Source organism: Erithacus rubecula (genome assembly GCF_903797595.1).
Source record: "Erithacus rubecula genome assembly, chromosome: 3".
NCBI lineage: Eukaryota > Metazoa > Chordata > Aves > Passeriformes > Muscicapidae > Erithacus > Erithacus rubecula.
This window is the reverse complement of record NC_136689.1, coordinates 55406387-55419210: the sequence shown is the minus strand read 5'-3', so window position 1 is coordinate 55419210 and position 12824 is coordinate 55406387. Positions and strand designations below refer to the sequence as shown.

The 12824-nt window shown below is 38.8% G+C and overlaps 1 protein-coding gene across 1 annotated transcript; it reads left to right on the top strand.

The window, feature by feature from the left end:
- Window positions 1–1451: 1451 nt before the first annotated feature.
- CCDC201 (coiled-coil domain containing 201) lies at window positions 1452–5462 on the top strand. Its single transcript, XM_079301888.1, has 3 exons — window positions 1452–2137; window positions 3842–4410; window positions 5297–5462. Exons 2-3 carry the CDS (start codon window positions 3862–3864, stop codon window positions 5381–5383), a joined length of 636 nt encoding a protein of 211 aa, XP_079158014.1. The 5' UTR covers window positions 1452–2137; window positions 3842–3861; the 3' UTR covers window positions 5384–5462.
- Window positions 5463–12824: the final 7362 nt, after the last annotated feature.

Below are 12824 nucleotides of genomic sequence, written 5' to 3'. Positions count from 1 at the left end.
CTCCTAAAATGAGATCAACAAAAGAATCTTTCAAGACGTAAACCTAAAGCAGTGAGTTTGATATAATCTATATGGAGACACATGATAACATTGTTAGAACTGAGTGCCATCTTGCATTATGTAACAAATGAGAGGAATTGTATGTAAACATAGGCCAAAAGGCTGTATCCAAACTTTTGAAGTTATTGCTCAAAATACCAAGTAGACAATGCTGAGGATAAAGATGATCATTCCAAGGAATGTAAATTTAGTGAAGGAATTATTCATAATGAATAGGTCTGAGTGCAGGACACAGTATGTGTCATGCTTTGGAAGAGGCAAGAAGCTTTTAAGGTGTCACTCAAGTCACAGTTGGGGTGTTTCCTGTTCAGATATAGAACATGACTACAGATACACTGAGACCAAGGTAATATCATCACTGCCAATGTTCTGCTGAGCTCTGATTCTTGCATTAATATTGGATTCTTTTCTGTCTTATCTCTGTACAGTTATGTCTTTCCAATTCTCTGGGAGGGAAGGCCAAGAGATTTTGAAGGTTTTTGAATGAAATTATGTTTTCTCAGCACCCCAAAAAGCTTCTCATGCAGGTCCATGCTGCTCAGTGTTGTCTGCATCACTGCCTTGCTGGGAGAGGTGATAATGTGTGCCACAGTGCAGCGGGACAGCACAAACATTGTGACACCGTGTCAAGACATCACTCTGTGCTCTGTACTATATAAGGAACTGGCTTGCCAGGCCTGCAAGGCACAGTATGGCTGGCCTGCTGGGTTTGTTCACCAAGCCACAAGGTATGAAAACTAACTGCAAATACTCAAAATGAGGTAAAGATTGGTATATGTGTATAAAGGACTGAGACTTTTTTTTTTTTTTGCCCTCCCAGCCACAAGTATCTCAAAATAGTTTTTGTTTAATTCTCAAAATATTCCTGTAGGAACTTCCCCTGGGAGTTTAGAAAATAAATAGCTTATCCTGGAGAGACTATTTATTTCCAAGATGTTTACTCATGCAATCCATGTGATTGTAATGTGCCTCCATTTCTCAAGCTCTCTTTCAGCTCCTTAGGGGCGCATAACTTAAGCCTAGCAACTTTATCCATATACTGACAGACTGTTACTTCTAAATACTGAACTAGTAGCTCCAATTCTCTATTCATAGCACAACTATTAATGTGGCAAGAGAGAGTGGTTTATGATTAGGTTTGAAATACCCAGACTCCCTGGAACCAAAAGTTCAAATTCCTGTGAGATCAGTGCTTTTGCCCCTTTGTCTGTGCTAGATGCACTCTACAACCCCAGGTCATCCACACAAAGCCACAAAATTAGCTCTGATCAGCTTAAAGGTCCACAGGTCATGCTTTGTCAAAAGGGCTACCCCACTGCTTGTGCACATGCTCCCTCACACCTGCTCTTGCTCTACAGCATTGTGATAACAGCTGTTTACTGTCAGCTACCACACAGCTGACTTGCATTCAGAAGGACTGGTGTAGTCCAGCTGCTTCCAGTTAATAAAAATTACAGTCCTCCACCTAAACCATACCATTTCAAACCAATGGGATTCTAATCTAAGAGATGATACTTTGAAAACACATGATTCAAGATAAAATGCGGTCATTAGCTGCAAACACACTGAAATTCACAGTTTTTCAGTTTATTCAACTTTCTGTTTTCCTAAAAGAAGAGCTTTCTCCTGGCAGATTTAACATTAATTTCCCATGTATTTTTTGAGCTAGAAAAGCAGTGAGAAATAAAATCAGGATGGCAATATACTTCATCAACATACACCTATCTTGCAGCAGATCCCCAATGGGCCTTAAGCAGCCATGTGAAGCCAATTAACCACTAGAGTATATTTGTGATTGAAATAGGCAACAAACAGCAGAGATTAAATAGCAATAAACATAGATAAGTTGGCTAGTCCATTTTCCTGTGATTAATTAATCCTAGATTTCTGTTCATTTATTTATTCAGTTAGAAGCAATGCCCGATACTCCCATAAAATGCTAAATGTGTTAATTAGGGAGTGTCTGCAGCAAAGGATGGCCAGGGCTAACAGGTCTATAAGAAGGGAAGCAGCAGCTGAAGCTAGATTACTTTAAAAAGGAGGCAAGGAAGATATCAGACAGAGCCTGGTAGTTCTTGTAAGTCTGCTATATTTTGTCAAATTTCCTGCAAAATACATTCTCTGTGACATGCTTTGATATTCTCAAATAGTTTGTATTTCTCTGTTGTTTTTAGACTTTTTTTTTCCTTTATCTATAGTGGTGTTAGAGCAGAAAAAAAAAACCAAACCTGTTGCTTATACATATTTATCTTTCTAAAGCATAGGGAAATGTGAAATAAAAATAAATTATTTTCCTTAAAAGCTTTGGCTGAAAAAAATTGCTAAAAACAGATTTAAGTTAAAAATAGCTTTTAATTGATCATTTAGTGATCAAGGGGAAAGCATTAAAATATATAGCTAATGATCGGTTTGGGGATTGAGTGGTAGCTGCAGACTCCTTCTTATTTGTTTTCTAAGCTTAATCATGTAAGCTTCTATGATAAAAACTAGATGAAGTTAATCTGCCTAAACAGGAAAGGAAAAAGACAGTTTCTGTAGACTGAATGCAGCTTATGTGCCACACAAGCTAGCTGTGCTAAGAAGTGAGAGAAGAAACAGGTATCCAAATAAAAATTATTATGGAGCATACCTCTCTCTTTCTAAGGGGAAAAAAAGCCACAAAACACCTGATTTCTGCTGTCTTAAAGAGTCAGTGTTCTATCTCTTGCTGCCTTTGTGTTTAGAAACACAAAAGTGAACTTAAAACTCTGCTAGCAAACTTAGATGCTGCAGAGGTACAAAACATTGACAAGGAATGGAAAACTAATATCTTTTACTTCAGCAAATATACCTCCCTGTCTTCTTGGGCCCTGCTTCATGGTAGTCTTGTTGTCTTGCCCCTCCAAGGCCACAATCTATATACAGCTTAGAATATGGGGCAGTCACCCTGCATGAAATATCTGAACAACCTCAGGAAAGCAAAGAGTTCAACAATTACTAGGAATACTTAACTGTTCACTTGATTTAGATATCTATCTTAAATATATCTTAAATTGGATATTTTTATCCTGGGCTTCTCTGCCAAAGAAGTAGCAAGTGTAAGAAGTAGAGTTTCTTTTTACTGGGGGTTTGTAAAAGGATAGAAAGAATGCTACTAATAAAAGCAACCTTGCCATTGTAAATTCAGTTGAAAATGGAGTTCCACAGAAAATACATTTTTTTAGAATCAGCTCAATTAAGACAAATGTCAAGCATATAGGAGGAAATTGGAGGTTTGTGAGCCCTCTCTCAAGGAACTAAGGATGGCAGTTTGATTAAGAGATGATTGGTGAATCCAGAAATTCTCTGCCTATTTCTTTAGAGCACTTCATTTTTTTGCTACACAATGCAAGATCCTCTGCCATTTAATAGTTTTCAGCTACAAAAGGAGTGTTAGCACCTGAAAACCCAAAAGTATTTTATTTATATATTTGGAAGAAGAAAACAGTATCTTAATGATGTTGCAGTTAATGAAAGATCTTTAAAAATTCTAGCACAATTAGAGCTCCTCATGCAGAAGGCTGGGAAAGAGAAGTAAGTATTGGATGTGTGACCAGCTGTGTTCTCATTTTCTGTTTTCAACATGGCTCTTCCAAATGCTTGAAAAATGTTCCATATAAAGGATAAATTCCATGTAAAAATGGATTATAGAACTGAAAATAGGAACACTTCAGATTTGATTTAACAGCTTGCTGCTAAAAAGCAACTTGCATTGCATCTCTCACAGTGTGAACAATGACACAATCCTTTTTATTTTCTTAAGGCAATAAACGTGATTTCAAGATGTCAGAGGAAGATGATTCTATTCTGAATGTTAAAAGACCTCTGAGAAAGACAATGGTGAAACACAGCACCCCAGTGGATTCAATGCTTTCAAGAACAAATCCATCTCTTACAGATCTGACAAATCAGTCAATCAAGGACCAAGATGCCACAAAGAGAGTTTATGGGTCTCCTATACCAAAATTAAATCGAAGTCGATCAATATCTCAGATATCATTAGTACGTGCCGATGTGTACTTCCCTCATACATCCCCAAGAAGGCTTTCAGCAGCATTTGATTTGCAAGAACAAAGTAAAGAGAAAAGCCAAAGCTCTCGGCTTGTGTTTTCTAGAAGGAGGCTTTCCACTGTGTTGGCCTCTGAAGAATCAAATCAAGAGCCACCTCACAAGGTTGTCCCAAACATAGAAACTCAGGCTACAACCAGAGCTCCTGTGGATGCTGCAGTTACTCCTAAGAGTGGACCTTCATGGCTCGTTTCTGGATTACCAGGGATAAAAGATCCCCCAGTAGAAAAACCCAAAAAGAAGAAAACTGATAAAGCTCTTCAGGTAAAGGCTTTCATTTAGTTATTCAATAGCTAAGTTACACAAACTTCTACCAGTGTGGAATATATGCAGATCTTTCTAGTAAAGTGGAAATAGTTTTACTAATAGAACACTTTCATAAGTGAGGACATCTGTTAATGAACTGGGTCATAACCTGGCAGATTCTGTGATACCATTCCTAATCACAAATGGGATGCCATGCAAACTTCCAAACTAGCATTTGCTTCAGCTTGTGAGCTGGTACAACTCATTGTGTAATCTGGTGGGAAAGTATATTTTTAATATATCTTTATCTAGAATATATTTAAGAGTAAGAAATTTTAGAATTTAAATTACTGATTTCTTCCTAATGTTAGCAAGTCAACTCAAACTCAAGTAACAAATATTATACTCCTTTTTCTGTTAAATCCAAATTGTAATGCTTTATGAAAAGGATGACAGTCATTGCAAATGGATCTTGTGAGCAGTCCTTTTGACTAATGTAGGCTTTCCTGGGGAAAGCTTAGATTAATAGATGCTCTGCAGGTGTCGTTTGTCTGTGGTGCACAAGAACTCAACTTTCTGAAATTTTAATTATTTGCTAAGGGCCTGAGGAAAGCCCATAGAAAGAATAGGAAGGCAGCAGAGCTAGACTCTGGAGGTTGTAGTGTCAGTGTGAAGCCATCAAATTCTGTTCTGGGTTGGTATTTTCTCTGTGCCATATTGCTCTTGAGTGTGTTGAAACTCAAGAAAATTTACCAGCTTTGAGAGTAAAAACTTCTTTGCTGAAATGGAAGACTTCAGGCAAGATTGTTGGGTCATAAGTCCTTCTTGTAGATTGTTTTTGAAAGCAGTTGGTATCTGAATGGATTAGGTTGATAAAATAACATTTTTTTTTCTTCTATAACAGAGAAAGAAAGAAAGAGAATGGCTGCTTCGTCAACTTAGAAACATTGAGGAGGCAGTTAAACATGAGCTGACAATTGAAGAAGCTTGACTGGGCAACTTATGGGATAACTGCTGTCACAGCCATTGTTTGGGAAAGCAAGTTCCAATAAATCACACTCTTCATTATAGTGTCTGCTAGACTTCCTCTTTCTTTCCAATATGTTCTTTTTCTGCTGTTTGTTTTCTCATTCTTTCCCCTAAATTTAGGAGAAGTTGGGTATAAATTAAGAGCCTCTACACGAGACTCAATGTTAATTTATAATGGCTGAAAGGCCTAGAAGAAAGAAGGGAGAAAGAACTTAATGTTTAAGAATCATCTCTTCCTGGCCTTAATCTTTTGTGTAGCATTCAAGTCTTACAAGATTGCTGATCTTTCTTAACAAGAAGTCACTAGACAAAGTCCTAGTGGCCACATAGTGTGATCCTGGATAGCCAAAGGGGACTCTCTTCATCTGAAGGGTAATCAAAGCTGATGCAATCTGGAATGTTTTTGCTTCTACCTGGTGAGATGAGGAAATACTGAGAGGCACCAAGGACAGAGGCCATTCTTTAGAGATTACTAATTAATGACAGCTTATTTTGAAGTTTTGGTTCAAAATCAATTTGTCCCAGCCTTAGATTGTAAATGCAACTCACTGTTGCATTGGAGATAGTTAATCCTTGGCCGTGTGTTTTGAGAGAGTATAGGGTTTCTGTTTGTTTCTGGCTTTTTTGTTGTTGTTTTTTTTTCCTCTGGAGCTGCTGCATGGAGGTCAAGAAGGGTGTCTTACCTGACAGCTGTATTGTCAAAAAGGTAATTTAGCTCAAAGGAACATTCTGAAGCATCAGTCATGCAAAAAGCACAATATTCATATTAGTTCCTACTGCTCTGTTATTTAATTTTTAGATTTAATAACACTAAGTTTTTCACTTCTAAGTTATCTGTGGAGTGTCAGCAGCAGGAATCCAGAACAGATTTACCACCTACATGCACATATTTCTGTGCTTGTGTGGCTCTAGCATGTGCACTTTTCTGGCTTATACTGGTTTTGCAGCTGCTCTAGGCACTAATTACCCCAAAGGGGAGAGGTTGCATTTAAACAAAGCTGCCAGTTAAGAATGGAGGCAAGGGACATATTTGCTTTTCCTTCCTTACAGTTACAAACTGTAACTTGTAATATCTCACATCCAAGGTGGCAGAGAAGGATGTCCCATGCCAACATTAGGAGACAGGCCAATCAATAGCATCTGTGTTACATTCCAAAACCTAAGAGTGGAGTTGTGGTTTTACAACCTCTCTCAGGATTTAAAAGGAACTAGGATGTTTTTGCTAATGATTCTTGAAGTGAAATTCTTCAGAGTTTCTCAGGAGAAGAGCCTTATCCTCAGACCTGGCTTTCTGTGCAGCCAGGCAGTGGGTTGATGCTGTCCTTCAGGTCATGAGCCAAGTCACGCTCACTTGGTTTCATGTTTAGTTAATGTTCTGGAATTTGTTTGTGTGTGTTACCCGGGCTGCTTGTCTGGCCTCCACAGGTTCCTCTGGCAACCGCAGAGCTCCTGGCTGGCGTAGATATCCCAAGCTGCTTTTGAGATAAAATAGGCATGGTTGCAGATGTGCTGCTATTCCCCTTGAGCCTGCAGGCATTTCATCAGTATCTGTGATTTGTGCCAGGGGCTGAACTAAGATCAGGCAAGTGCAAGGTTAGCGTAAAACCCTCCTCTACCCCTGGGAAAAGCACAGATTAGTTTGGCTGCATGACCCAATGCTTAATCCAAATGACCCAGTTCTGCCTCTTGTTTATTTGTACCTTCCCAGATAGTCGGTTCCAGTTATTCCTTCTTCAGGCTTCTCATCCTAGTCTCAGGAAGTCTTGATACTGCTTCTGCTTTTCTTTCTTACTGCTGCCTCTCAAAGTCACTCTTGGCTCCTGCCCATCTAGTTTCTTGGTCTTCGAATGTCTTTATCTAATGTCTTCTCCAATCTGTCCTCAAGCTCTTTCCTTTCTTTTAAGACAGAGGCATCTTTTCTCTCTTTAGTGCCTGCTCTTCACTACTGGATTCCTTGCCCATCTGATACTCTCTGATATCTGACACTGACCTCCTGCCAAAACTCAGACTGTTCTCACACCCCAAAGTGCTTTTTCTACTTAGGTCGATGCCCTCCATGATGCTAGGCCGAGTGGAAAGGTCATGTGGGACAAGTTCCAGATGATAGGAAGCCAGGGGAGTAGTTGCTACAAAATTCCTTCTAAGGCCCTGCTTTGGGCTACATTAAAAGCAAAAGGAATCCAAGGAATATGGCTACTTAATGTGTAAGGTATCTTTGGCTTTACTCCAATGCAAAATTTCTGAAATTCAGAACACAGTAAATGATGGGAAGGTTCTTCAGCGAGCAAGGCTGCCATCCTGACGGGTTCATGGAACTAGTTGGTGCCAATAGTATCCCAAAGATTTCCTTAGTTGAGGAAAACAAATTGTACCAAATGGTAACAGAACTGACTTTGGTTCTCTCCAAGTTTTCAAGCTATATCAGGCAGACAGACGCAAAAAACCAAGGGGTCTCATGATTTTGGAAACTAGTTCTATTTCCTCTCTAGAATATTTAAAAATAAATAGAAAAGACTATATAGTATTTTTTTTAATAATTTAGGTTTTCACGAGTTTGCAAAAGTTATAAAACTGCTTATAGTATTGCGACTATTAATATCATCAACTGGTTCTTCAGAGGTTTATCAACATGTTTCTGATGTTCTAAAACCACAGTATCAACAGTTAATTGTATGCAACAATCCCGAGGGACTTCAGCCAGGCCTATATGGTACAGACCATAGTGAATGGTGCTCTCAAATACCATTCACTTGACTCAAATTTAAAAAATTAGGATGTTGGAAGCTATGAAACTACATGTATCAAATTTCACTTAGAAAACTATACTGCTGTTATTATACTTCACATGTAAGAATATTCATAGGCCAAAAATAAATTTAAGATATACAACCACCAAACTAGTATTTCTTTTGTTTATAGAGCTTGAACTTCCTTTAATTTCTCTAGCAGACCCACAAATCTACTGGAATTAAATTTTCAAGTTTAAATCATATGGCTAGTTTTCTGTCATACAATGTCATACAATAAAATACTTTGAAAGTATTGAGTTTCACTCTTTTTTAATGTCCATCCTCTAGTGGCAACAATGGTAAAACTGTTTGGTTAGTGTTTTTCTTCATATGCAAAGTTCCTTTAGGAATATTTCTATTATAATATCACAGTGCAAAACAAAAATAAATTCTTCAAGGGAGCTGTAAAATCCAACACCTCTAAAAAATATATCTTCCTAATTATTACAGAGTTTAAGATGGATTTTGAGTGCTGAGGCTGAAAATGGTTAGTGGCTACAGACACTAGATCCTTATGAGAAGATAATCCCAAAGACATCCTGTTCTGTAAAATAAAAAGCCCTTTTCCTGCATGAATGAATGTGAATCAGAGTTGCAACATGCTCTTGAGCTTTGGTGTTGTCCTGACTTTCGAATACAACATGGACATTTTTGTAAGTTCAGAGCAGCCTTCCCATTGAGAGTGTTCTTTTAGGGCAGTGTTTTTCCTTTGGAGTGAAGCTATGACCTTGACCTATGGAACTGTTTTCAGTGCACTTGTCCCTGAATAGATATTACACAACCTACCTGCTGATGGTGACTAAGCATGATGTTGGAGGGAGAAGAACAAAAACATTACCAAGAACAGAGGAAAGAGACAGAAATGTCTTCACCCTGGATTTATGAGCTCGACCTTGTTCCCACTGAAGCAATGGTAATATTTCTGTTGACAGAGCTGGGAGTGCTCTGCCCAGCTGTGGTGCTTCTGTAGGGGGACAGTTTGAAGAGAAAAATGTTTAGCATATGTATTTAACATATTTTAGATTTATGTAACAGACAAATGGAAACTAGGTCCTTCCTTTGCTCATCACAGCTGAACAATTTTAGAATAACTAGGAAAAGTGGAAAACTTTAAATAAAAACAGATTTTTTTTTTTTCTCTAAGTTACAACATAGTTACATTCCTGCTATGGACAAAACCCTAATATCACACAAGTAATAAATCACACAACAGTGTCACTGACCTGTACTTGGTTGTGTTTTGTTCTATAAGGCACACAAGCACAAAAGTCTCCCTTAGCTCCATCTGTTGATGCACTCCACTATGCCTATTAAAACAGCTCCCACCTCAACATTTCCAACTTCTTAGAAACAGATGAACAAACACTGAGCCTAGCAGAACCTAGAAAGTTAGATCAGTTGAAGCAATTGGGTAGCATTTTCAAATGTTGCTAAAATATTGAGCTAGGCACAGATCTTACCACCACCTTGAGAATGTGGACCTGAGCTGCTCACCCTCACCCTGCCCAATCCTTGCTCAGGCTTCCCACTACTACCTAGGTATCTAATGCTTCTGTGCAATCAAATGGTGCTCAACAGTGCAGTCAGTCCCAACAGCCATGCAAATCCTGCAGAGCTTGACAGTTCCAGTGCCCTGGGTATGATCATGCATCTGGCACTCCAACAGCCCCACTCCTCCATCATGAAGTGGTACATGGGCAGACAGAAGTGGGATGGGAGCTCTATCTATCTGATTTCAATCCCAGCAGCCTACAGTATAAAACTCTGGAAGTACAGACTGCATTTCAAATCCCCTCCTCATGTGAGATAGGAGCTTGAAACCAAATGTCCTAGCTCACAAGGCAGTAACCATTGCTTCTTTAGTCTTACTGTGAAGTCAGTGCCTTGAAGTGTTACCTGTCAAAGTAATTCCACTTTGCCTCAGTGTTTATTAAAAATAAGACTGATCTTGCATCATTGTTCCCACTCACTCATGGTTCTCGCACATTGTCACTCATTGTCCTGCATCTGTGGTTTTTTCATTTCTTTGTGGATTTGTGGGGGGTTTTTTTCCTGTTTTTCTTCATTTTTATAGCAAAAATGCAAAGAAAAAAAGGGGGAAAATATCCTTCATATCTTTTTGCTTCTTACTGTTGCTGCCATTTTGACCCCTTTTGTTGTCCTCCACTTCATACTTTTGGTCTTGCCTAGCACTGCATGTCCTACTGTAATTGACTTCTGCTTTCAGATCTTCATGCCATTGCAGGTTTGTCCTTTGTAGTGACCTTCTTTTATGAGAACATACCATAATACTCCTAAAGCTTGCTCTCCTAAAGAGGAGGTGCTAGCAATGATAAGGGAAAAGAAATATCTCACACCTCTAAAACAGGAAAAGAAAGGTTCTTTCTCTTCCTATAAATGAAATAATTCAATTTTATAGTATGGAAAGCTGATGCAAATTCAAATATAGGAAAGAAAGTACATGCAGGATTGCTGACAAATTTACTTGGAGAGGAACTGGATGCAAAGAAGGCACTTTCAAGATGTCCAGGTAAAATGGGTTTCAAAGTATCCTTCCCAGCCAAAAGAGCACAACAATCCACTGCACTTAAATCAAATTGCCGTTGTGTGAGAGTATTCATACAAAGATCAGGGATTCTTTAGCATTTGTTACTCCTCTAGAAGAAAAAAAAATCACACAAACCCCCAAAACCTGAATAAACCATAGCTCAGCAACAGCAAGAAGCTTTGCCACCATGAGAGGGAAGACATTGCAATTAGATAGAAGGCTTGAAATTGCAATCAAAAGCTTTATTTACAACACATGCTACTGTGGATATGTGTCATAATTGCAACTGTAATTGTAATTAGAATTGTAATTAGAAGTAAAAAAGAAGGGGTGAAACTGGAATAGAGGAGAAAGGAAGTGGAATCCTGAATACCTCTGGATAGCTGAGAAAAAGTTCACTAAGACTGTAGGATTGGTAATTATACAGCAAAGGTTATGATGCAAAAATGCAAATCAACAGTGTATCCTGACCTCTACAATTATATTTGATAGCAGATTTTTTAGCCACAGCTGGGAGATGATAAAAATCAATAAAAGAAAATAAATCACAGAGCAAATTCCTTGTGTATAACCACCAAAATGAAAAGTGTATGATGATCACAATTGGAGAAGAGATGAATAAGAGAAGCAAAATCACTATAGCAGACTCATGGCACCAAAAAGGTCTGTTGGCTAGTATAGTTTCTCAGAGTGCAAAATCAGTGAGTTAAAGGAAAATAAGTCTTGAACTTGATATTTTAAAAAGTGTCCTTTTTTGCATATACTCAGTAACTTTGTAAAACAGGTTTTTTCACGTGATAGATACCTTTGAGAAAAGTATCAGCTCATAGGGAAAATATACGAAAATGTAGAAAATTACATTGAAAAGAAGGACATGCCGAGGGGGTTGTTCATTTTTGTTATGTTGACCATTTCATGGTCAAGCAGTCTGACTATAATTACAGCAGTAACAAAAATTAAATTAAGTCCTACTTTTATAGTTATCTATATAAGCATTTCTACAACAGCTTGATTAATCAGATTCTTCAAGAGAAAAGATTTTTGCACACTTAATAATTCATGACTATCTTAGTTTTTACAACTCCCCCATCATTACCAAGCTATGGGTCACTTGATTCTTTTCCATGTGACTTTGTTATAGAAGGCAAAATCATGGTGGTTTACCAAAGGTAGTAATATCTTATTTGTAAAGAGAGGCATTCTATATCATCTGTAACAAAGTGCTTTAACAATTTAATCTTAGATTTTTGCTTTGTTTGATTATACATTAATTAAATCGATTTTTTAAAAAAAATCCAGTAACTCTGGTGATCTTTGTGTTTGATGGCAGAGATTATTTTTATAGTGGGTAGGCAAATATTCATGCGACATTCAATCTTATCTTCAGTGTGATTTTGATATAATAATAATTTGTATTAACCCCCTATATTGGTTTTGCACAGCTTGGTTTTTGGTAGCAGTGGGGACCACAGAGGTGGTTCCTATGGGAAATTGCTGGAAGCTTCCACCATGTCCAGCAGAGCCAATCCCTGGTGGCTCTGGGGATGGACATGCTGCTGGCCAAAGCTGGGCCAGTTAGAGATGATGGTAATGCCTCTGTGATAACACATTTAAGAAGAAATCAGAACAAAGTCACAGGTTTTTCTTCCAGCCAGAGAAGAGGAGGAGGTGAGAACGTGAGGAAAATAACATGGAGACACCAAAGTCAGTGGAGAAGGAGGGGCAGGAGGTGCTCCAGGTGCCAGAGCTGAGATTCCTCTGCCGGCTGTGGTGAGACCATGGTGAAGCAGCTGTGCCCCTGCAGCCCATGGGGATCCATAGGGGATGCAGAGATCCACCCACAGCCCATGGGGATCCATGGGGGATGCAGAGATCCACCCACAGCCCATGGGGATCCATGGGGGATGCAGAGATTCACCCACAGCCCATGGGGATCCATGGGGGATGCAGAGATTCACCCACAGCCCATGGGGATCCATGGGGGATGCAGAGATCCACCCACAGCCCATGGGGATCCATGGGGGATGCAGAGATCCACCCACAGCCCATGGGGATCCATGGGGGAT